The 25051-nt window shown below is 40.6% G+C and overlaps 2 protein-coding genes across 5 annotated transcripts in view; both read left to right on the top strand.

Annotated features, from left to right (window-relative positions):
- LOC108105233 overlaps nucleotides 1–13582 on the top strand; it is a 30940-nt gene extending 17358 nt beyond the window's left edge. For 3 of the 4 annotated variants that reach the window (XM_017211703.2, XM_017211702.2, XM_017211701.2), the window contains 2 exons: nucleotides 9921–10107; nucleotides 10211–13582. In XM_017211703.2, coding sequence (XP_017067192.1) covers nucleotides 9921–10107; nucleotides 10211–13019 — 2996 coding nt within the window. In that variant the 3' untranslated portion in view covers nucleotides 13020–13582. Of the gene's footprint in view, nucleotides 1–2207; nucleotides 2442–9920; nucleotides 10108–10210 lie in introns of those variants that run through there. The other variant, XM_017211704.2, reaches the window with a different exon arrangement.
- A 1649-nt stretch (nucleotides 13583–15231) lies between these two features.
- LOC108105229 (surface protein) lies at nucleotides 15232–24358 on the top strand. Its single transcript, XM_041818862.1, has 7 exons — nucleotides 15232–15670; nucleotides 20975–21043; nucleotides 21103–21435; nucleotides 22276–22333; nucleotides 22482–22553; nucleotides 22613–23137; nucleotides 23201–24358. The coding sequence occupies exons 2-7, from the start codon at nucleotides 21035–21037 to the stop codon at nucleotides 23326–23328; spliced, it is 1125 nt and encodes a 374-aa protein (XP_041674796.1). The 5' UTR covers nucleotides 15232–15670; nucleotides 20975–21034; the 3' UTR covers nucleotides 23329–24358.
- Nucleotides 24359–25051: the final 693 nt, after the last annotated feature.

Raw genomic sequence — 25051 nt, 5'->3', positions numbered from 1 at the left:
CAGATTTTAATATGTTCCTCAGATCTCACTATAATGACAAGCAGTTCCTTTTTGTTATCATTATTATTATCCATTATAAAAACAGTTGGCCATAGCACCTTTTTCTACAACTTTTCCCCTACTATATTCGACACAGTTATTGTTATGGTCGATTGAAATCTATTCGAATCTTATGCCATATGCAGGAAACTAGGCAATTCGCCTCAATCAGCAATTAACCCACAACACCCACGAACAATTCAGTTTTAACACCTAAATTTATGGCAAAAAGAAAATAGGAAAAACAAATTTGAACTGAAAAACATTACCATATTTGCAAGTGTGCCACTGCAGTAGGGGCAAGAGTTATACGCATTTCCGCTTTTTCAATAACAATGGCAAATTGTGCAGTTTGTTATTATGTTGGTGGCAACACGGCGGATGGGCAACATGGGCAATCGGAGTCAATAAACGAATCGCCTGCCAAAGGGGGGCTGTAGTGGGTGTGGTCGCATGACGAGCATAAATTGAAGAACTGTACATCCAATAAGGCACACATCAAATCAACTTGCTGGAACGGAACTCTGCATAATTGATGGGCGGACTCGGACTCGGACTCGGACTCCCGACTTCGACTCCGGTATATTGTATGCTTCAAACGTGTTAATGGCACGGAAGCGAGAGAAAAAAAAAGGGGAGTTGGGTGGCCAACTGCTTTGCATATGGCTCGTGCCAACCAAAACGATTGGCCAAATTTGGCCCTCCTCCTTCTACCATACCGAGAAATTGGCAGCACAAACTGTGAATACATCAAAGCCCCACGGGCTGTTTACGTTGGCCATGTTTCCTCTTCGGATTTCCCAATCAAAAGCGCTTCAGAGTCAATAAAACTTCGAACTTCTGGATATGCCATTTATCAATTTTACACAATTTTAATTGCGAACTGGTAGCTGCGGAATGTAGCAGGTGATTTGGGGTCAGCAATCCAACAATCCAGCAAATCCAAAATCCAGCAAATCCAAAACAGAAGCGTAGCATTCTGCTCCCCTTTTCACATTTTCCCGATGCATAAATGCACTTGTTTACCCTTCTTTCTTCCCCAGCGTCTGGCTTCTGTTTTCAATTCCCGGAACATCTGCTCATCAGATTACCGAGAGTGTGCTGCCACATCCAGCAACTTCAATGGGGGTTCAATACACTTATAGACTGTGCCTTGGGGGTTACGTTTTTCCTTTCCTCGCTGCGCATATCAAACAGCCCGAAAAATAAGGCACTTCGAAAAATAAATCCTATCGAGGAACTCAAGTGTCTTCCTTGGCGGCTCAGACCAACACCTGTTGCATTCATAAATACTAAGCAAAGACTTGGGTATAATTAACATAATTTTTGGTAGGATAATAATGTCTACTCTACCAAAAAAAAAATCATGTACTTTACCAAAATTTTGCTCACGTCTCAATTTGGAGGTTTCCCTTTTTTCCTTTTTGTCTTGCGACTATTTAAAAAAAAAAATGGGAAAGCGAAGATCAGGGATTTGATCAGTAGGGGAGATTGCTGGTGGAAAAACATGAATAAATAAACAAAATTAAATATAATATAAAAACATCTCTTAATTTCCAACTCCCCTTTAAGATTTATAACCAATTAACCTGCCCGAAAGCCATATCAACTTGCCATCTTTGCTTGGCCATTTACACAAAATATTTCTCGCCGCATTAAGTTTTACGATGATTTCTTATTTTATTGCTGTTATTGCTGCCCTTGTGCGGAGTTTCTGCTGCTGCTGCTGTCATTTAAATGGCAGTAAATAAAAATTATATTTTTATATGTTTACAAGTATATTTTTCGCCCATCTCCCAATGCGATTCCTAACTGTTTGGCCTTCCCATAAACGGAACCCACGGGAGTTGTTTAAAGCTAGCGAAAAAAAAAAAAAAAACAAAACACTTGGAGATGCGTTGATCGCTTAAAAAGCCATAACTCCGTTTATAGCTTTGGAGAGGGGTGTGAAGGGAGGTGGTTCGGGTATCAAAGGCTTATTTAAAATTGACAATTAAACGTCACGGCACGTACGTTAATCGTGTTTACCATTACCGAAGTCGAGAGAAAGAGAAAAAGAGAAAAAGTGAAGAGGGGTTATCAGATTGAAGAGAGCGAATGCTAATTGATATTCTTGGCATTCAATACTATCGGTAGAAGGCCCAAAGCCAAGTCGAGAGCCGAGCTTTTGCCAGTCCAAGTTGAAGGACTGTGGCAACTTGACGCTCCAAGCGTTGCTCATGCGCAGTTGAATATCCAAAATAAAATCAAACCAAGAAACTGCAGTGAAGAGTTGATATATTATAGCCAAAAAACCTTTGATAATGATCTAAGTTTTGTGCCGTGTCGTGTTGAGGTTTTGGAATTAATAAACAACATGTTGCTGAAAGTGGAAAATATTGAAATGGATACGTTCTGTTGCGGTGAGTAGCTGTATCTCTTAAGATCCCAATCTATATCCAATGAAACACCGAAACACAATTACGCAACGAAACTAGAAAAGTTCGAAAATTCTAAAGAGCGGAATCTTCAAAGTGACAGCACTTAAAATTCAGAGAATGAACTCTAGAACAAAAAGTGATTGAGAATAAGAGAAAGGGTTCTTCGAGTGGTAAATACTTTCCTATGGTAATTGAAGGACCTTTTAGAATAAGCAATTTCCTTTTAGATTTTTTATACATTTTTTGTTTTTGTAATCCAAACTGCACTGGGGGGCACGTGTTTGAAGAATATGAGGGACACGGCTTTAAAAATAGAGCACAGATTGAGTTTCCGCTTAAAACCGTCTAGACTTTGGGTTCTTTTCCCTGCTGCTGCTCCCCTATTTTTTCTAATTAAGAACACACAAAAAAAATGGCAGGAAAATGCTGGAAAGCCAGACATAAAAAGCGGGGCGCATTAAGGGGGAAAAACCAGGGGCAGCTGCTACCCCAAAATCGCAGATGTGCTGAGGAATAGCGCGTGCCCTTCGACTAGGCTTCAAAATAATGCTCATATTTCTGGATATGCCATATACTTCGTCCCTTCCTCATGCGTGTTTAAAAATAGCGAAAAGAATAAGAAAAAACAAAACAGCAATTATAATGCATTGGAAGGGCTGTGCGTGATGTTAATGCTGAGCAACAGTCGCGGATCGGTTTGGATTGAGCGGGGTGTGGGGACGGTGAAAGGGTAGCAGGTGCCGCTGCTGCAATAGCAGAAATAGAAATACAAAAACAAACATATGCCCTTTCTACACACCAGACAATAATAACAATAACAGCCCAGCCAGCAGAATGTGCAGAAAGTAACGTATAATTTGCAGTTGGCGCAAAAAATAACAATGCGCAGGCGCAGACGACGCTAAGTAAACATACTGAGAACAATTTATCTTAACGATCGTGATATTTTTATACGTTTCTCAGAAGCATAAGATCAACAACACTTCTTCACGATTATAAAAGTATAAAGTTTTTTAATATAAAGGATTTAAACATATTTTTTTATGTTGAAAGAGTTAAGAGTTCATTAATTCCTTTACCAGTTACCGTATTTTTATATTGACTAGGCAATTGTCGACGTTATAGTTTTTCTCAGTGTTGACAGCGACTGCGACTGCTACGTCGACTTCAGCAGCGACGCACGCACCGGAAATCCCTCATAGAAGCCTGTTTAAGTGTGCGTGCGACTGCGGCAGTCCAAGCTTGCAGCATCAATTGCATGCAAGAAACAACAAAAACAACATCAACATCCCATATGGAGACGCTTGTGCTCTCTCTCACTCCCACCTCTTGTCATCCCTTTTGATCACTCCCTCGCTCTTGTTTATTAAACGGAAACGAAAAATTTGACTTGATTATTGTCAAGTTATCATCGTGGTTGTTTTGTTTTTTTTTTTCCAATTTTTTCTCGCTTGATTTTGTATGTTTGCCATAAAAAATAGCGTTCTTGTTTACACTAGCCTGCAAAATGCGGGCCATAACGTTTAATTTTTATTGCCTTGATTTATTAAAGATATTTACTCACGACTATTAACCTTCAAGTTTAAGTAAATTCAATTTACTGAATGCTTTTTAATAGCTTTTTTTAAGTATCTTTTTTGGCTTGGAAACAAGCATTTAGGAAACTTGGGAAAATTCTGAAAATCATATACAGAATGTTTAACATTTCCTCAAAACACTTTCCCTGAAAAATATTCCCCAAAGACGTGTTTCCCACTTTCCAGCGAACCAAAGAGTTATCCCATCAAAATTCAGATGAAACGATGTGTGTGCGTGTATAAGCATTGTTTTAAATTGGCCAACAAAATATTTATGACTATATTAGGAGCCTCCTCTTGATGGCTGAAATGTGGACTCTGAAATTTATGAAGACATTTATTGGCAGCCAGAATGCATAGATCAGTTGAATCGCTGGCAAAGTGACATAAATACCACCCCAATCTCCCTCCCCCTTCAAATGCATCAAATAAATAAGAAACGTAAAAAAAATCATAGGAAAAACACCTCGGGAGCGAAGCATTTGAATTGTGTTTGATGGAGTGTTTGACAAAGTTGTCGCTTTTCCAACTGGGGCGGACATTAATCAACATTAGTCGGGGAGGGGAAAAACTATTGGAAGGTGTTGGCTGGAATTTCTCCCCTTTTTTTTATAAGACCACAAATGTTGAGTTTAACACGAATCGGGAAGCGCTATGCCGCTTATGAGAATTTTTAATATTTTTGTTGAAAAATTACAATTTCCTATGGCTCGAGTTCATCTTGACGGATGAGGCCAGACATTTGACACCTGCTGCACAATTACTCAATGCCCTAATACCACGAATCCCCTATATCTGGATCTCTCTCTCTCTCTCTATATATATATTTATAGATGAGTTAAAAAAAAGGGAAAAAAGAGTTTGCCGCCCATTGTTATTTTAAAGGAATTGGTGGAGGCAAACATGTGTGTGAGTGTGAGTGTGTGTGGGAGTCGGGATATATGCACATACTATATCTCTGACATTCCCCAACCAAGTCCGGGGCAGCACAAGCCCTTTTATGACAGCGACAGCTCGGAATAACAAAACATTAATGTCAGAAACGTCAAAAATAACATCAGATATGAGGAACTTTTACCAGGGACCTCCCAGTTGTTTACAATTCACTAAAAACTGCATTAAAATGCATTATGCATTTTTAAAACTTGGCTTATGTCAAGGCCCATCTAACGATCCAACTTTATGGAGTTTAGTGTCTAGTACTCGATTGCCTTTTATGAACTTCGACTTCCTTTGGGTTTTTTTATTCACTTGTTCGGATTTTGATTGCCATCTCCTATTTCGCATTACCATATCTCTGGAGTTTATAAGTCTGCGTGGAAATCTATATTCGCTCTTTGGCCAGGGGGATAGCTGGGTGCTGCATGCCTTTGCCTCATTTTCCATGACGCGGCATGCAGCGTAAAAACGTTGCTACCACCCCATCCACAGAATTTTCCCCTGCCATTCGGCCTTCTTTAGTATTTGTTTTCCTTATGTTTATGGCTTGGAAAACGGTTCGATGCCTCATTTTTCTTGTAGCTATAGTTTCTTTTTGCTGTTTCGCTATTTAGGGCTGAAAGTGAAATTTCAAAATGTTGTTTATGTTTGCTTTTAGCGGGAAATTCCTCGTTGGTTGGTTTTGGGGCAATATGCTTGAAAAGGGAGGTGGTGGAAAGCCCCTTTCGATGCACTATTTTATGATGGGTTTTTAAATGTTTTCATTATTAGACGTTTCAATGAGAAAATAAATTTCCTCATTTACTGGGTCATATCGAGTGCGCTCTATTAAGTCTTTCTGGAAAAAACGAGGTCGTTTTTATGGAGTTCTGGTAGTTCTGTGAAAAATGTATACCTTGGCCTTTGTATATACTTAAAATTTAGGGAAAATATCCTTAACTTGGAGGCTATAAATATAAACATGCACTTTTATTTTCACCAACATTCTCTCGAGCATATCTTTCACTTAATTGAAGCATTCAGAAGCCCCGGGCTGCCATTAATCCGGACATTGTCCAATTCACTGACCTCTTCCGAACCCAAAAAAAATCCAAAACACACAGATTGCCTTCAGAAATGAGAGACAAATGCAGGCCTATTCAGAGACAGAGAGCCAAATCAAATGCAATGTCATTTATAATCGTTGTGACTGACCATCCCCACTCCCAATTTCATAAATGACTGCGTCCATTTGCCCCTGCCACTGCCCCATCCAGCATATTGCCCCCGGTGTCCAGCTGTCAGAAATTCTCACACTTTGTGGCAGGGAAACTGAGAGACAATGAGAACAGCAATTTCCATTTAACGATCTGTGGGGGTTTGGGCTGGGGGGTAAGCATAGCTGGAAACATGGCACCGAAACTAGAACTAAAACAATTTAAATCACTTATGATTTATGCCTAGTGCAAACTAAATCTAAATTAATACAAATCTCTGCGAGAACGGCGATTTCTCTTGGGGAATTTGGAATTTGGGTTACTCGGGGAGGCAGAGAAGGGCAGTACCACAACTTTTGTGAGAAAGGATTTATCTCTGATAAAGTACTATATAAATGGCGATGCTGCAATCTCATAAGGAAGTTGACAATTAACCAAATCCAAGTGGAAAACTGGTCTCAAATTAAAAGATATATGCGCATAATTAAGTTACAGTTGACATAATTAAATGATAATTGTTGTGGTATGTATCCACATGCAAGTGAACATTTTGAGTTATTTGCTGTTTGTTTGTTTGTTTGACTCTCGAGGGGTTGGGTTAATTTGTGTGTCGTCCGGTGGCCCCTGGCCCCTGGCCCCTGTCCCATGTCCGCCAAAAAGTCCCCCCGCTCCCCACTCTTAACCCATTGCGTTCCGCTTTTCGTGGCCTCAGTCCATTTAATCCCGCATTTATATTTCTGTGTTGGTTGCCTTTCGTTGATTTATGTCTCTTGCTAAAAAAAACAAAAACATACAAAAAATGTCACCATCAGAGGTTGGCATTTATTCAAATTTTCTCTCCCCAAAAAAAAATGTTTGGATATCCCCTCTGCATTTTACCACTCCCCACACATCATCATAAAAATCAAGCGAGCTTTGGGCTAAATTCACTTATAAGAACATTTTTGATGAATTATTTGGGAATATATATACGATATGGGGGCTCTTCTTTTAAGCATCCACTTCGAAGTCAACATAATGGGATTTCATGGAAAACGGTTGGTTTTCTGATTTTTTCTATTTGTAAACAATATATACTCTTTGGTAGCAAAATAAGATGGTTTAATCTTTTAGCTTTTGAAATATAACTTATGCCCTGACATCACAGATAACAATTTCAACTTGCCCAGACATTTACAATCGTTAAGATAACTCAATCTATGCTTTATAGCTCTAACTCTTTTCGAACCGAATGAAACCAGATTCCACAGCTGCCCACTCTCAGCGTTAGTTTTAATCAATTAATTAAAGGCATAATCCTAGGCAGACGCTGATGATTTGCGGTGGGTCAAACCACTGGCCCACAATTGTGGGTCGAGCAGTTCCATTCGAAATGTGGATGCTGCGACGACGACAATTAGCGCAATGTTCGACTCGGTTCGCGGCGCTTAACAATTAAAAACATTGTGTTTTTATTTTGTATTTAAATTTTTAAGCAAAAATCGAAAACGAAGAAATCGAAATTCGAAGTGGAAATGCCAGCGAAGGGCAGTTGTCGCCTCTTTAGCTGCGCCTCGGGCCAGCGCAGGCAGTCGATGGAAGAGGATTATGTGGACATGGAGATGAGTGAGTTCTCGCTGGGAATCGGGGATGCAGCTGGGCGATACGAAGTCCATTAAATTGTGATCGATCACAGCCGAAAACCCTGAGTAGTATTTGCAAATTGCAAATGAAGCAACGAAACAAAGCAACACAAAGATGATGAACAAAGGGAGCATTTTGTCTTCCCCAAAAAAAATAAAAGTCGAAGCGATTTAACAATTACCAGATGTTCCAGCACTCAGCCATTCGAGAATATATAGTTCACCGAGCAACTCAATGTCAGACTGCGCTTTTCATTCCAATTCCCTTCATTCTGCAATTTTCAACAGCCGCGTTGCTGTCGCAAAACTGTCGTCTGCCATGTAATTGAGAAATAAATTTCAATGCAGCTACAGCGACGAGGACGAGGATTCCTCCTCCGTCACAAAATCAAAGTTTGCAAAACTGAAATGAAACAAAAGCCATTAAGGCCAAAGTCGATGGAGAAGGATCAACAACTCAAAACAAAAGTGGGCCCAGGGACGGATAGAAGTTGAATTTAAATAATTCCAAAATTAAATTTCGTTGATATACTCTCAGCAATGAGGTCATTCATCCACCCTTCTAAAGATCTAACTAATATTAGCTGCTTTCAAGATTTAAAAGTACCCATTTTTTTAAACATTTTTTTCTCTGTGCATGCGGAAAGGATAAACTTTGATTCGGTCACAGTAATTAATCACTGAAAAGGGCCAAAGCAAAGCTTTCGGAAACTACCCACAGTTCCACTTAATTATGTTGTCACTGGCGGTTTTTTAGGCATCAAATAAAATTTGACAAAATTTTGCTTATGAAAATAAGAGGCAAAAATGAAATGAAGCAAAATATATCCCCTTTTATTTTTGTATTTCCACATCATATAGAGTTGAGTTCCAGTTCCAGTTCCTTTGCCTTATAATGAGCACCAGCTGCAGGAAGGGGAATCTCTTTCGGGCAGGAAAAGCAGAGAAACAGAAAGCAAAAAGTATAAGACGACAGGAAGAAAGAGCAGAGTCGCCGCCATTTGTGGGTGTCAAGAAGTTCAGATTCTGGCAAATGCAACAGTGGATTTTGGTTTGGCCAGGAGATAGCATCGCTTTTTGTCTCCACTTTTCATGTCCGTGTGTGCAACAGCATCAGCATCAGCATCATCATCATCTTCATCGTCATTCGAGTGCTTGTGAGTTTTGCTCTGAGGAGATTTATTTAAATGCTCTAAACGTGACTGAATTTATGGGGCAACCTGAAGCCGACGCAGGGAAAATGTCGTTGGGACAACAACTGATTAGTCCGGCCTAATTTATTTGGCTAAAACGGGAGAGTAGTAATTTATTTTGTTTTATTTAGTTCCATCTGAAGATCTTTTGTTTTGCTTCCACTAAAATCCAAATCCAACTATGTATCTTTGGTCAGTCGCGATGAGTTTGTCACTGCGGAATGTGGGTGTGTGGAAAGCTGAATAGATTCCTGACATTATCTTTGAATTCCTCAAGTGTTGGGAAAGTTCTATGAAAGATTACAACATTCTGATCCAAACATAATACTTTGGGATTACAATTTGTGAGTGAGTGTGAAATATGTTGGAAAAGTGAATGAAGTGTAATACATTATGGTGATGATTTTAAAATAATTTTTACATAAAGTTGCACAATGACTTCTTTAAAAACACAAGCGGCATACCGCATATCTTACTTCACTATCAACATCAAGATCTGACTCTTTATCAAAACCATTCCCAAATACCTGACTCTACAGAGATAAGCTAAAATGTGATTCAGGTGACACAGTGCCTCACTTAGGTATGCACACACTTGCTCAATGCGTCCTTGATTATCGCATATTGAATAATAGCGGCGCTTGAATGGCCCTTAAAGTCAAATTCCACGAAGTGAAACCAAACAAAAATGTTCCGGGAGTAGGTTCTATTTGAAGAGGTCGCAAATCAAACTGGTCAAATCCTAAGTAAACACATTATTTATCACAGACATACAGACACACTCATGTTTCTGTATATATATAGGAGTGGAGATTAATCAGGGGGTCGCCTTGGGCCATTGGTTTCTTATCAGCAACTCCTCCGAAGCGGAGCTATTCGAGTTTTCGAGTCATTTTCACTGACCGTCCTACGATCTTTTATGCTCATTTTGCAGACAACTGCGGCAACGTGAACAACGCAAGTGGAGCGAGTGCATCCGGATTCCTGGGTCCCTCCGGCTACAACATGGACGACATACTGATCATCACCGCCAAGCATAGCGAGCGCGCCTATCTGCGGGCCACTTTCCTGAAGAACCACTTCGACAAGATCACCAAACAGCGCGGACGGAAACCATTCAAGTAAGTTTCGAATTAATGAATTAATTAATTTGTTAAATAAAATTAGTAACTAAACTAAGAATTTTGTCTAACTTTTTCCTATCTTTTCATTACTCCTTTGCAGTTTTCTGCACATAAAAATTGACGATGGTCCCTTCAGCGAGGAGATTGCCCAAAAGTACCAGAACACAGCGTTACAGATTGTGATCCTGTGTCCCGCCTTGTTGGCCCTCCCTCACAGTTTCCTGATGACCCAACTGTCGGCCATTATTCGGGTGGAGAAGGTCCTGGCCATCTTGCTGGATGTGAGCGAGGATAAGGTGAAGGAGATGCACAAGTCGGCGCTCCCCAGTTACTACAAGTGGCGGCGATGTGTGGTTCGCGATAATGACCAGGTCCAGATCAGCAATATCCTTGGCATTGCCACTGATATTCTAGGACGAGCCTTGTGCCAGCGACCTCCGTGCCATGATAACTCTGGTGGAGGAGGTGGTGGCCTCTCGCGTAGCTTCTCCAGCTGCACCGAGGGATTCACAGTGCTGCCCAAGAAGGTTAAGCTGGGCCAAAACAAAGTTGTAGCCTTACTGGCTGAGCCGCTGGAGAAGAACGACACTTTGAAATTGCTGGTAGAGAAATCCGGAGAGCTGATTGAGCTGCGTAACTTCAAGTGTCGCAATCCCTATACCCTCCAGTTCAATATACCGGAGGCTTGCATGGAGATCTCTACCATGATCGAGATCCGCATCGAGAAGAATAACAAAAGTCTAGGTGCTAGGCCTATTAAGTGTGAAAGCCGTCTGCGAGAGCTGGAGCAATTGCTGCGGATTGAGGACTCCCCAATTGAGTTTATGTGCCATGCTCTGGGAATTGGGCCTGTCGAACATGATGCCCTCGATCAGCATTTATTGCAGTGCTTCCAGCGGAATATGCCACCCAATTTCCACCTGCTGAGTGGTCCAAGCGAGCGTCAGCCCCACTTCTTCACTCGACTGGAGTCCAGTCCGGAGGAGTATCCCACACTGCTGCACTTCGCAGCTAGGTGGGGTCTAAATCGCCTCTGCATCCAGCTGATGGAATGTCCCGGTGGCGACACTGCCTGCGGCGTAAGAAACTGCGCTGGACGTACGCCAGCCGAGTTGGCCGAACAGGAGGGTCACCACAAGCTGGCACAGAACATTGTCAGTTTTGCAGAGTTCCATGAACTAACCACAATGTACCACTACTTCAAGGGCGTAACTCCACCGGGTGATAGCAGCCCCAAACCCAATGCCAATGTGGTGATTGAAGCTGTTCCCGGTAAGGGAAAGACCTGCAAGCCCCCGAAGCAACTGCCAGCAACGGAGTACATGGAGATGTCCAGCGGATCAGAGCGGGAGAATACACCCGAAGTGAGGCCCAAAACGGAGACCCTTGCTATCTCGAATCTCAACTACATTAGTGTAGAAACTGAAGATGAAAACCTGCAGGCTTCCGTTGCCGAAAAGAAGGTTGAATCCGAAAAGAAACTTCCTGAGGCTGGTAGCCAACCCGGTCCGGAAAAGACCACGAATGAGCTAAGGATCAATGAGCCACCTTATTATCAGTCCAAAGAACAGAACAATCAACCAAAGGATCTGAAGGAACAGAGCAAATCCCTCGACGAAGTGGATGCTTCACCACTCTACCAGACCGACAAATTCAGCCAGGAGTGCTCACAGTTATTGGAAAACCAGCTGGGCAACGACTATGTTCTGCAGCCATCCAATGTGCCAGTGGTCCAAGATGATGGCAACTATCTGTTCCAGCCATCGAATAGGCCTGTAGAGGAGCCCCTCCGAATGAGTCGTTGCACAAATAGGCAGCCTACCTATGGAACCCTCAAGCGCAGTGCCAGCGATGCCTCCGCCGCCAGTCACACACGATCTAATGCTGACGATGAGCTGGCCGAGATTATGCACGACTTTAAAAACAATGTGCTATCTATTCGGGATGTGGAGCTGCTAGTGGAGCGATGGAAGCATCGAAATGATGTGCAACAGAGTTTCCGGGAGAAGCAGGATCAGATCGATCAGCTGCGTCGAGAATATGAACGTATCCAGGAGCAGGTGAAGACTCATCTGAAGCGTGAAACTCCTTTCGAGCGGATCAAGAAATTCTTTTCGCGGTCAAAGACGCCTGGAGGAAACGGAAACGACAGTCTGCTGGATGAGACAAAGTCCTCGATAGCCACTAGCTGCAGCTTCAAGTCGACCGGAGGTGTTAGCTCTAGCGTAGGAGCAGGTCGTCCCATCAGTTCATTGAGCCTGCAGAGTGTCTCCAGCTCGAGTTCCTCGTCGGGAAGACTGAGCACTGGTAGCAACTGCAGTGGTGCCTCTCTGGGAGATTCGGGAACCCACTCGGATCACGAGGAGCGTCGCTTTCCGCACTGCCGGATGATGGACAACTACATGATTCCACCACCACCGAGACCCGTTTTCACACCAAGCTCAACGCCCGGCGATGAGCGCCACCAAATTGTATTCCCCTCGCCCATGTCCAGTTGCCAGCGTTTGAACACACCAACTAGTCCCACGGGATCCGAGCACTACCAGATGTTCCCCTCGAACATCCCAGTGTACGGCAGTCAGCCGCTGGCCGGATCCCAGAGTAGCAACTACCTGAACACCATCATGGAGGCCAAAGAGCAGGCGGAGACGCAACACTACCAAAACCAGAACGGAGTCACCCTGCAGCCGATCAAACTGAACGAGCGATCGAACATCATCTATGGCAAGCTGACCAAGAGTAACTCCACCAGCGGATGCAGCTCCTTCAAGCCCAAACAGATTGCTGTTCCGTGTCCACAGGTGGGCAGCATCGAGGTTCAAGCCGAGGTCTATCAGAATGTAGGTGACATTGCCCCTGAAAAGGACTGCAAGGCGGAAGAAGAGGCGCCAAATTACATGAACTGCTAGGCCATCCAAACGATACCTATCGAAAGATTCGAATGAAAGATTTACGTGGGAATTGGAATCCTTGATATTTGCATAGTTTGTAAGCTCATCCATTTGCATACAAAATGAAAAGGATGAAATGAGTATGAACTAGTTATCGGTATTCTAATTTTATTTCTAAGATATTCGAAAGTGATTCTTAAGCCTTTGAGATTTTAAAAACACAAATTTGAAACTCTCATGAAAAGTAATGTTGTTTAAAGTTTTTCGGGACTTAAGATCAGATCGGATTATTTGTATTATCTCTGTAGTTTTCGGTTTCAGCAACTAATTGTACATTTGAAAAACGATTGCAAGCAACCAAATCAACATATCGCTAGCTTTTAAGTTTAGATCGTAAGTCGATACCAACGAACCAAGCAGCTGACATATCAACGCGATTCATCCAACTCTAGGATTAACCCATTTAGAGCTAAGAATCCCACCTTTTGGCATGCCGTTAAGCATGAAAAACTCGTTCATTCTACTCCCTTCACCCCCCAACGCAAAGTTAAACGCAATAAATTTTTTATATATAAAGCAGAGTCAAACCTGTTTTCATTTACCACGTGCAAACGACGTGGTCTTTGCAGATGGGTGTTAGTGGGGTGGCAAATGTGTCCGTGGCGAACAGGAAATCGTGTGGAAATCCCCTGAAACACGCAAAATGGGATTGCAACTGCCAACGTAAATTTCCCTTTTTCGGAAAACAAATGCAAGTTTGCATTCATAAGGACTTGCTGACTGGAACGACGTTTTTTTGCACTGCCGCTTAAATGATAGAAAAGGGAAATGGAAAAAGTGAAAATATTTGAATAACTAAAATATTTTGTAGCACACTTTTCTGCTGACAATCTAATGGCCGCCCAGAGAATTATGTTGGCAAGAAAAAATTAGGAAAATCCCATTAATTCAGCTTATAAGAGACAGCAAATGTAAGTACAGCTTATGAAGAATTGTTTATGGGTATTTGCCTTGAAACTTAAGCTCTTAAAGTCTTTATTTTTTAAATTAACTAAAAGGTAAAAAATATTTAAATATATATTTAGCCTATTCCCTAGGTATATTTTCCCTATTTGAAGGACAACCAATTGGAAAAATTTTTTAAACGCTCGACGGGGAATTTCATATTTTGCCATTATTTGCATAGCACACCGCAATATTTAATATTCAGATTAAAAATCATATTGCCGCTGACTTGCACCAATACCAGGGCAATTCACTTTGTTCGTGCCCCCAAAAGCATGCCACAAAAATGCTGATATGCGAAATACAGAAATCTCGTAGGAGTTTCCCAGTACCCAGCATCCATCCTCGTTGAGCTGCCACTGGCATCCGCCACTCGAGGGCATACATGCATCCACATACTGTTGATGAGAAGAAAAAACCATATATGTATGGATATGGTTTTGCACTAAGCCGGCATCTCTTAATTCACACTCAATGGGCCGCAAAAATCTCTCGCTCCGCTCCCGATGCGTACGCTCTGCATAGTATTTTTCCCAGCTGACTTGCCATTCGCGTTACATGAACACCCACTCCCGCACAGATACACAGATACACCTTTGCAAGTACACAAATACACATGCAGTTGGAGGGCAGACAACATGGCCACAATCAGTCGGCCATCAGTCTCTGGCCTGCACCATTTCCGGATCCGCTCTGCTCTGTTGTTTGTTTTGTTTTCCTTCTGTAACGTAACGCAGAGAGATGTAAAGAGAGATAGAGAGAGAGAGAGAGCTTGGATACGGTGAGAGTTGAGCTTTTGAGGGAAGAGAGAAAAAAAATGACTTGGGTTTAAATACCATAACAAATTAATAAATACTAAAATATAATTTTTAAAAATATTAAGTACTTTCTTTTTAAATTTAAAAGAAACATTTAAAAAAATCTTAATTTTACAAAATGGGCTGGGAATGGAAAATATATTTAAAACCAATTTTATAAGTCAATGAATGAGGTCAAAAAAATGTACTTTATATTTACTTCCAATTTTTTTCAAAAAATATCTTTCAAATATCATACCTCAGTATATACCATACAGGGTATTTATAAAAGCGAGAGAGCAAAGCTAACTGCGAGAGAAAGCTGGCAAAAGAGAGCGGGAGAGAGCCAAAAGCTTCCACTTGGGCAAGGTAAAAGCGAACAAGTGTGTATAAAAAGGACATTTCGTTCAGTCGTCGACTCTGTTAATTAAGCGAAACTGCGACGCATAAAGGCGGAACGAATTTCGCTTCACCGAAGAGGAAAAACATTTCAATTTTCCGCTGCAACAAAGTATTAAAAAGTAAATCTTGTTGTTTGTCAATTGGATAAATATAAAGAGAAAGTGTGCAACCGAATTTTATAAATAACCGCGTAATCATTGAACCAGAATCGAAGGACTCGTGTTGTGTGTGTGCAGAGTAAATTCTTGCAAGAATTTTTGCAGCTTCAACTGCGTAGAAGCCAGGGAAAACACACGTTAATTAGTTTTTACCCACGCCGCAGAATCTTTGATTCGACGAAAGTCCTGGGACTCTGTGCTAATTAATCCTGGGACTTGCTGGCTCTACAGCTCAGAAAAAAAAACCAAGAGAGGCTGGAAATGCATTAACCAGGTGGACGAGACACCGCTCGTTAATATTTAAAAGGTAGGTGAAGTTGCCCTGTCGGCAGGCCAGTGAAATGAATGCCAGATTTGCCTCCACATCACCGCTATCACGAATGGTACGCATTAACCTTCGTCCTTGGCGGGAATTGTGTGCTCTTCAGGTTGGGATTTTTGTAAATTTTAATTATTTATTTCTACCACTCGAGAGCGGCAACGGTTGCCACACGAGAGTGCCGCCGAGTACTCGAAACTTTCTGCACAGCGAGGCATTTTTAATGATGTGCTAAACGATCAACTCGGGTCCCCTCTAAATTCTCACCTTACACTGCGGGCCTTAACCCATTGAGGTTTCATGTGACATTTCGTTAATGTAAATATAAGAGGCTCTAGAAAATCATAAATTAAGAGAATGAATTATAAATTGAATTTTTTTGAAGAAAAGGTAGATTTTATTGAAGGGCATGTGACATAAAAACTGTATAGATGAAAGGCACATCCTAAAACAAATCCGAAATGCGTCAGATTTTTAGTTGAAGATCAATAAACGACAAGTCCACAAGTATTTAAAACTTTTAAAGCACTACATTCTTCAGTTTGGTAACTTAATGCATTCGAGTATAGTATATTCCGTTGTGTGACAATCGCTTTATACTGGTTTTTGTTTCAGGCTCTTCTTGGCTTGTCACCAGCGTCTTTGGGTCGAGTTGGCGGGCACTCATAAATATTTCAAGTTGTCAAAGCTGGCCTGTGTGAGTCCTGTGTGTCCTTTTTCTAGCAAATATGTAAGCAGCCGCAACTTGTTAGCGTGTGTGCAGCACAAACACCAAGCAGCAACCAGGCAGCATTTCCCCTTCGTTTTCTGTGTCAGCCAGTGGCTTTGGCACCCTCTTCATCGTTTTCTTGGCCCAGAAGCCTTTCGCATTGTTGCTATAATTTTAATTACCACTTGAGCGACTTTTGCGCCGTGAGTCGGTGAAAGAGTATATGAGTGAATGAATGAATGGCAGAAGACAGACTGCTGAGTGGAGGCTAGAAAAAGCATCTGAAAGGCGTAGTGCACCTTGCATATGGTATATATATATATATATGAATTCCTGCTTAGATATAATGCCAGGGACGACAAACAAAAGCCTTGCAATACAATGCGAACAATTCCCGAGCTAAAGCCGCATTGTTATGGCCAAGTTACAGTCAAATGGAAAATATTGCGCATACGCCGTGTATGGCGGCTAGTCATAGATATGCGGCGTATGGGAAATGTAACACACAACATAATTGCTTATTTGCCGCTTCGGTGGCGAACTAAACCGCATTCGTTTTAGACACAGACGAATAGATAACCATCCCCCATCCACCAAAATATCGATTGTAATTCATGCAAAGCCAATGACCACAGCGAACACACAACACAATGTCCGTCCTTGGGCGGTTTCTAGGGGGTGGTGGAAATTAAACTTGCCATAGACAAGTTTTTGGATCTACGAAAACTTTTCCTTTGCCATATTATAATACCTAAGGAGCGCTAAAATATGAGCTTGGCTTTGTATCCCAAAATGGTTGCTTTAAATGGTTTCATTCTTTTATATAGTTTAGACTTTAATGTTTTGAATTTTTGGTAATACAACTAGTTGAGAACTCCTTGCGGTCCAAATACAACTTTACTGAGAAAGTTCTCAAATATTCAATGTTATTACCCGAATATGATTTTATGAGAACATTTTAGCATATATAGAACGCAAACTTAAAGACTTATTTAACCACTGTGCTTACAAAAGAAGCATAGAAATTCTTTACAGCTTACACAAGCCAATTGATTCAATGGGGCAAATTCCCGATGAATATTCAACAGTCAAAGCAAAGGAAAGGTACTCTTTGAACACTATTACCGTAATATTTGGGCAACGAAGGCCCAGTTAAATGGCCAACGGTTGGCAGCCGCTCAAAGTGCAGAAACCGTAATTGCAATAGCAGCAAACGATAACAACGTTTTTAGGGCGATCATTATAATCATGCAATTTGGCCCACGTCCTTTCCAAGGACTGAAACTGGACGCTTTCAGCCGAAGGAAGAAAATATTTACAAAAGAATTGTTATTACAGTTCGCAAAGTCATTTGGCTGTACAGTCAGACATACCCACATATTTATACTCTATCATAAATTCGGCTTTTATTGTCAACATTTTGTCGAGTGACACCACAGAGCGAAAAAATATCATCAAATTTGGTTGTAAATTCTTCAGGTTCTTGTAGAAAAAAAGTCACATCTGCCAAATTAAATTATGCTTTTCGAAAATAACGTACTGTTATGCTTTTATGACGTTATATATCAGTTAATAAAAAATATGTTAAAAAACAATTAAATTAAAAAGTTGATTACGAGGTTAATCAAGAAAAGTTCTAGGGATATAATTTTTCTCTCTGCATCAATATAGGCATGGTCAAAATAGGCTCACCGGCAGTGTTTGCCGGCTAAAAAATTTATTAAAAGGAAAACTCATTAACGGCCCGTGTTGTGACTGGCCAATGGCAAGGACCTTCGGTTCGGTAGCTTCTGTTACTTCGGTTGGCCAGTTTGGTTAGTTGTTGGCAAGCGATGGGACTACCACTACATATTGCATGTTGTTTTGGCTCAAATAAGCCCCAACAGGCCGGCAATTTGGCAAACATTCGAATGGGTCTAGCTAGGGATTGGTATCGCAGTCGTATTTAAGTGTTTGTTATAAATTATTCGCCGCGTTTTCAAACTGGACAACCGAATTGCAGTAACAGCAATGGCTTTTTATGCAATTTTACTGCACTGTGGCCGCCATCTGACCCCATGACGCATACGACATACACACGTACGTACGTATATGTGGCATATACATACGTTATGTGGCATACATAGAACACATACATAACTTTCCGGTTCGCCGACTTTAGATTTGGTTCAAACCCAAGGGGGTTGGTTTGGTTTTCCTGTTAAACTCAGGTAACAGGCCATCTCTGCGATGGAAATTCAATTTGCCCGTAGACATTTTAATTATGCAAATGAAAATGATTTGAGTACGTTCCCAGCACCTGTTTGTGGTCGCATCGTAGAAAAAGTTTTCCTATTAAGTACCCATGCCAAATCGTTGAAACTGCAGGCAATTTTGCAGCTGGTGCTAAAAAAATCACATAAATTTGAGTTCGGCCGCAGCACTTTGGACTAATTAATGGGGCTATCAATAAAGTTATAAATTATCGATGCCATAATGACAATATTTAGGCCTGATTAATAGCCGCTATTTGTGCGTTTAAAGTGTCAAATAATAAAAACTAATTAGGCAGCTTTTCTATTGTAAATATAATTATAAAAAACAGAACAAACTTATTAACTAGAAAAGCAGCTTGAATATTGACAGAAAAGCCAACATATGTTTTAGTTCTTAACAGTATTCTACTGCTTTCTCATTTCTTAAGTTAGTTTTAAATCATGCAAGTGGCAACCAAGAAACTTTAGTTTCTAACTGCTTTAGCAACTTTCGAAACGCTGAATCAGTTCTTAGGGAAAACTTGTTTTGAAATTAGTTCTTCCACTCGTGTTAATTGAGCTCTACTAAATAAGTTACTACTTAAGAGCGGAAAACTAAAGGGTTTTACGAAAGAAAAACTAAAGCTGTCATGAGAATTGTGGCACATGGTGAGTACTCGCAGAGTACTTTTAAAAGCTTTCTTTTCCACAAAACAGTTGCCCCAGCCATTGGGCAACATGTTTTCTTTTTTCACAACCTTGTAAAAGTCTGGGCCGAAAATTAGCAAACGAAAAAAAACAGAAATACAGATATATACAATTGGGAATATGGCTGCAGTCCTCCGATAGAGTTGCGTGACAGGATGGGCCAGACATGTCTGACATTTGGAAATGCCAGAAAGGATCAACCGGCGAGTAAACAAATCGCAGACAATTGACTGACTGACGTGTTGTTTGCAGAGACACACAGAGAAAGAGAGAGCACGTCACCGAGTGACAGAGACGGCCAGCCAGCAATTAGGATTCAATGCATCGGGTATAAAATACAATTAAGGGCCATTTCCAGCAATAAACAAGCAAAAGAGCAGTAGATGCCATGTCAGTTATGGCTTCAGCACGTCGCAAGATTATTATTGCAATTATTGGTATTGATTTTGTTGGCAAAAGAAAAGTGCAGAGGGAAAAATAAATAGATTATAAGTATATCTTTTAGCAAAACACTTAATTAATCTAATTTAAAGTTTCCATGGACCTAGATACTGATGCCTTTAGGCATCTTCTTTCAAGCTCTGAATGTTGGCTTCATGATTATAATATAGCCTAGTTCTTATACGCAATAAGCCGAAATTGCATTTTGCAGCTCTAATTTCTTCCTGTGCACACCAGACCCAAAGAGAGCCATTGAGTAAATCATTCGGCTGTCGAGCATTAAAGCAAATTTATTGTTTTTAATGATGGCCCTTGAGTCCTTGACTGCTGGTGCTTTCAATTATTGAAAGGAGCAGACAGCCGGCACACAAGCGCACAAACACACACTCGGATACATACTCACGCACAAATACTACTGCACTGTCGATGGCTGTCTGCAAATGCTGCATAAATAACCGAAAAATTCATTGCATACCTCGAGGCGTGGTGCATGTCGCTCGCCAATTAAACGCCCGTTCCCAACGAAGAACGCCAACAATTCCGCTCATTTGCCCTCCTCACACTTGGCTTTCACAGCCGGCAAATACTCGTATGTTCGCGTGTCGAGTTGGCCTATTCAACTAGTTGGCCAAAGAAAAGCCGCTGGCAGTATTCTCCCCCTGCAATCCTCTCCACCAAAAACACACCATCAACCGCATCATTGAATTTCGCTTTTTGTGCGAAACACTAGGAAAAGTGCACTGCCAAAAAAGATACAAAATTATCATTATATTCGGTAGATATCTAGCTAAAGGATGTGCTTTTTTCTTCAGCTGCCAATCTTTATTCTTAAGTACAAATACTTCTGTGATCTAAAAGATATTAAAGATAAAGATTTCCTATAATATCTGATTTATTAAAGTACCTAAAATTCGTTAAGTGCAGTTAGTCTAAATTTATCTTTACGGTTAGCTGGAAAGCGAATGTCTGCGCTCATCCAGCGGAAGTGGAATTAGCATTTGACATTTAACGAATTTCCAACGCTCTTTGTTGCCGGTTTTTTTCTTAAAACTTGCCCAGAAGCTGAAGGTCGAAGGTGGGGCAATGGCAATCCAATTAGGGATAACCATCGAAATCGATACCTTTGCTGCACTGCGGTTACTGGCAATCTAGATCAAAAGATATTCAAATTTATTCCCCTTTTCTAATTGCCATTTGCAGACAAGTCTATGAAAATGCTAAATTGAAGATTGCAAAATTTTCAAATTTCTATCGGAGATCATGTCAAACGTAAGTACTTCGAAGAGAACTGAGTGCCTAAGGGCATAAACTTAAATCAATTTTTGCAGCTCCTCTACATGGACAAATCGAATGGCAATGGCGTCTATGCGGTCAGGCCAAACAGCAGTAATGGCCACATGGACAACGATAATGTAGCAGGTGCTCCTGCCACCACCTCGACCACAACAGCAACATCAACAGGGGCAACAGGAGCAGGTGTAGCTACGACCATGATGGCTACGACAAACAACATAAACATAATGAACGGCGCTGCCGCTGCAGCCGCAGCTTCCGCTTCCGGTCTGCCCACTTCCGCCTCCAGCGAGGACCTTAGCCAAAGCCTTTCCGAGTATACAGATGCCGACGAGAGCATATCCGCGCCCACTGAGTTTCTGGCCGAGGTAAGTGTGTAGTTCAGGTTACCCAAGTGCTCAAAATGAAATCTAAACTTGCCACCAAGTGAGGCAACCAAAGTTTCCATGCAAACAGCCAAAGTTTTAGTTTCTGTTTCTGCACGAGGGAAAGTTTAGGGTTGGAAAATATATAAAAAGGGTGGCTACTAATCCTTATCAATTAAGTAGGTGACCAGTTGGACTGATTTATATCCTTACAATTTAATTCCTAGCGAAAATAGTAAATATGCACATTTTTGAAAGGTTTTTAAGTAGTTTGCTGGCAATTGGAATTATATTATTTATAAAAAAAATTTTAGATCATATAGGAAATAGTTCCGAATAGTTTTAATCCCTAGAAGCTATATTCCGAACAACAGCTGTTATCTTCTATAAAAACAGACCCCATTTGGTTCCACTCATTATCATTATCTTAGAGTGGAAGAGTTCTTTCATCCTTTGTTGCTCGACAGCAACAACAATGCAGATCCTGGGGTAGGGAACTTATGCAAATGCAAATTGCTGTGCTGCCAACGGAGATTGCGGATTTAAGTTAAAGTCCTTTCGGAAGGATTACGGCACCGAGCGCACTTGGCCAGCTTATTGATTGCTAATAAATTGCTTTCGAGCGCATTCAACTTTCAGCAGAGTCAACTTTTTTTGTCCGCCCTTACAATGTGGGCCAGTAGATCGAGAGAGGAGGTGGATATATACGAGTATACCTATATATATAAGCCTTTTGTTGTTGAGATGTTATGAGGAATTCAAAAGGATTTGATGGCATTCCCTTAAACGTGTATTGTGCGATGCACCGTACTGTATATTGTGCGTTTCTTGTTTCTCCTGCAGTTCCTGTCCGCCGTGATGCTAAAGGACTACAAAAAGGCATTGAAATATTGCAAATTGAGTGAGTATAATAAAAATCAAATACCAAAGTATGTCACCTTACTTTTTTAAGTATCCAAAATTCTTTTTAACTAAGTAAATGCACAAAAAATATATTACATTGCATATAAACTAAGTACTTGATCCTGGTTTTATACTCCCACATTTAGTTCTGCAATATGAACCTAACAATGCCACGGCCAAAGAGTTCTATCCCCTCATCCTGGACAAGCTGAGGGCAGGTAAGTGAGAACTGATGAACAGCCAGTTCACTCAATTAATCCCTATCTGTTTACCCTAGTGGCCACATCAAGCGACAGCGATGAAAACTACAATAAATCTTCATCACCTGACTTGGCTCTGGATCTGCATGTCTCCGATGTGGAGGCGGATGTTGACGGGGATGAGGCAGGAGATGTGGATGCGGATGCAGATGGCGATGGCAGCGAGAGTAGCAACAACTGTTCCGAGGAAGAGGATAATGGATGGGGTGACGACGAGATTGACAACGTGGATGTGATGGATGGCGAAGAGGAGAGCAGCAGCAGTGGCGATGACTTTGAGTTGCCCATCGACGATGCAGGGCAGGATCCAGTTGCTTTGGCAGTTCACACCCACCATTCACATACTCACTCACATTCTCATTCCCATTCCCATAATGATTCTGGATCCTCGAGGAATTCATCGAGCGGCGGGGGCGGACCCAGTGACAACACCACACATTCCTACTCCAGTTTACTGCTGGAGGAAGAGGATGACATCGTGCCCGTTAGCCTGAACTTTGGCTTGAAGGAATCTCCAGCAGCTGACCTGGACGTGAGCAATGGTTAGTTAATAATTGAAAAAGTAATTAATTTTATAAATAACTTCTCACCTCTTTTTGTTTCAGGCAACAAAGTACCCTCTGCCTCCTGCAGCGATTCCGAGTCCCCAACAGAACCGCTCACCCAACGCCTTGCGGCTATCCTTCGCTCCAAGTGCGGTGTATCCGGTGGTGGGTCCGATGAGACCTACTAAATCTATATTTAAACTTTATCCAACACTGTGCAGAAATTATTTTGGTGTGGTTCTATAACTGGCGAAATGCTTTCAGAATGATAAAGGGAATTTGATTTTTTACCTACTGCACAGTGGCATCTATATATATTCTTGTATAACTCTATATAAAGACACTCCACCCCCTATGCCCGGCTAGTCTATCCACTAGTGCGAACGCTTTACGAACCTAGAAACCGTCCCTAACTGCATACTCTCAAATCTCGTATCTTGTATCTCGAATTGCAAAGTTTTCTCCCTAGGACAAACATATCGTACAAACTCTATAAGTACTTATATACATCAATACCTATTTATACCATATATATATTGTACATGTTTAGCCTAGATGTAGCCACAGAGCCCAAAATAAGAAGATATACTCGATATACCGTAAGCTGAATATGGCTAGGGATTAGGTGATTATACACAGATACACACGGAAAGCGAAAACAGAATCAATATATAGATTTACATAGATATACACGTATATATATATATTTTTTAGTAAGACACCCATTCAGAACGCACAGGACTTGGAATGCTTTACATATTTGCATTTGATAGAGATCGATTTTTTCCCCGGAGTATAAAAAGAAAATGAGTTACAGAGCTAAGGATAAGTCTGATAAGTCTTTAAAACAGACAGATGAGGAACGAACGAATGAACGAACGAACGAACGTAGAACTACAACTGAAATGGTCCAAAGTCACAAACTACGTAGAAGAATGTAAATATATATACATATATATATTTTGTATCGATTAAGTCTGTACTAGAGTCTCTATATTCGTTCGATTTTGTTGTATAAGTTAATGAGGGATATAACTCTAAAAACGCCCCCCCAGTAATAAACCTTATACTTAATATTATTCATATAAATATTTGTATCTGATATGTGTAGCTTTGGCTAAGTTTTCCTAAAACTGTATTGTTGAATTATATAATCCAGAGAGTTCTGTATGTTTATGAAGGACAATTGTAATAAAATGAGGCAAGAAAGCTGGAAAATAAATTGCATTTTATTTGAAGAGAAACGAACTTTTCATTTGTTTATCAAACATTGTCTTATTTATTTTAAATCCATTATTATCAAAGATCTCAATGTTAATCGTAAACTTTTTATTAACATGACTTGCTATCATTTCGTATATATATTTTTGGCATGTTGGTTTTTATAAAACTTTGCTGATGATATTCGAAAATGGGGTGATTTTTAAAAAGGTTTTTATTTTTCAAATTTATGTACTGCCCATAAACTCGACTTTTGGTTTACCTATGAAATGCATAAAAAATATACCAAAATTGCTACCTTTGTATAATGTTATAAAAACTTCTCTGCAAATCGTTTCAAAATTAGCAATATTTTTAATATCTTCCACTATCCCATATAGCATTCTGATATGTAACAAACTACTTTGATTAAATATTTCATATTTCCTTCGCTCTTTAAATACTGTTTGTCTTTTTGAAGTTGTTTCTTATTATCATCATTATCGTTATATATGTCTTAATGATCTTTCAGCACCAATAAAAATAATACAAATTAAGTACAGCATAACAAAATTCATTCTATTAGTAAGATTATTTTGTCTTTTGTTTCGTTTTTGCGGTAATAAACTATTTTTGTTGTAAGTTGCTCAAAAAAATCAGGTAATGAAGCTTTGTTTTGTTTCGTGTTGTGTATTGTGTTTAGTTGATATC

This window comes from Drosophila eugracilis, unplaced genomic scaffold (genome assembly GCF_018153835.1).
Source record: "Drosophila eugracilis isolate 14026-0451.02 unplaced genomic scaffold, ASM1815383v1 contig_401, whole genome shotgun sequence".
NCBI classification, from domain to species: domain Eukaryota; kingdom Metazoa; phylum Arthropoda; class Insecta; order Diptera; family Drosophilidae; genus Drosophila; species Drosophila eugracilis.
This window is presented reverse-complemented; position numbering and strand designations above follow the sequence as displayed.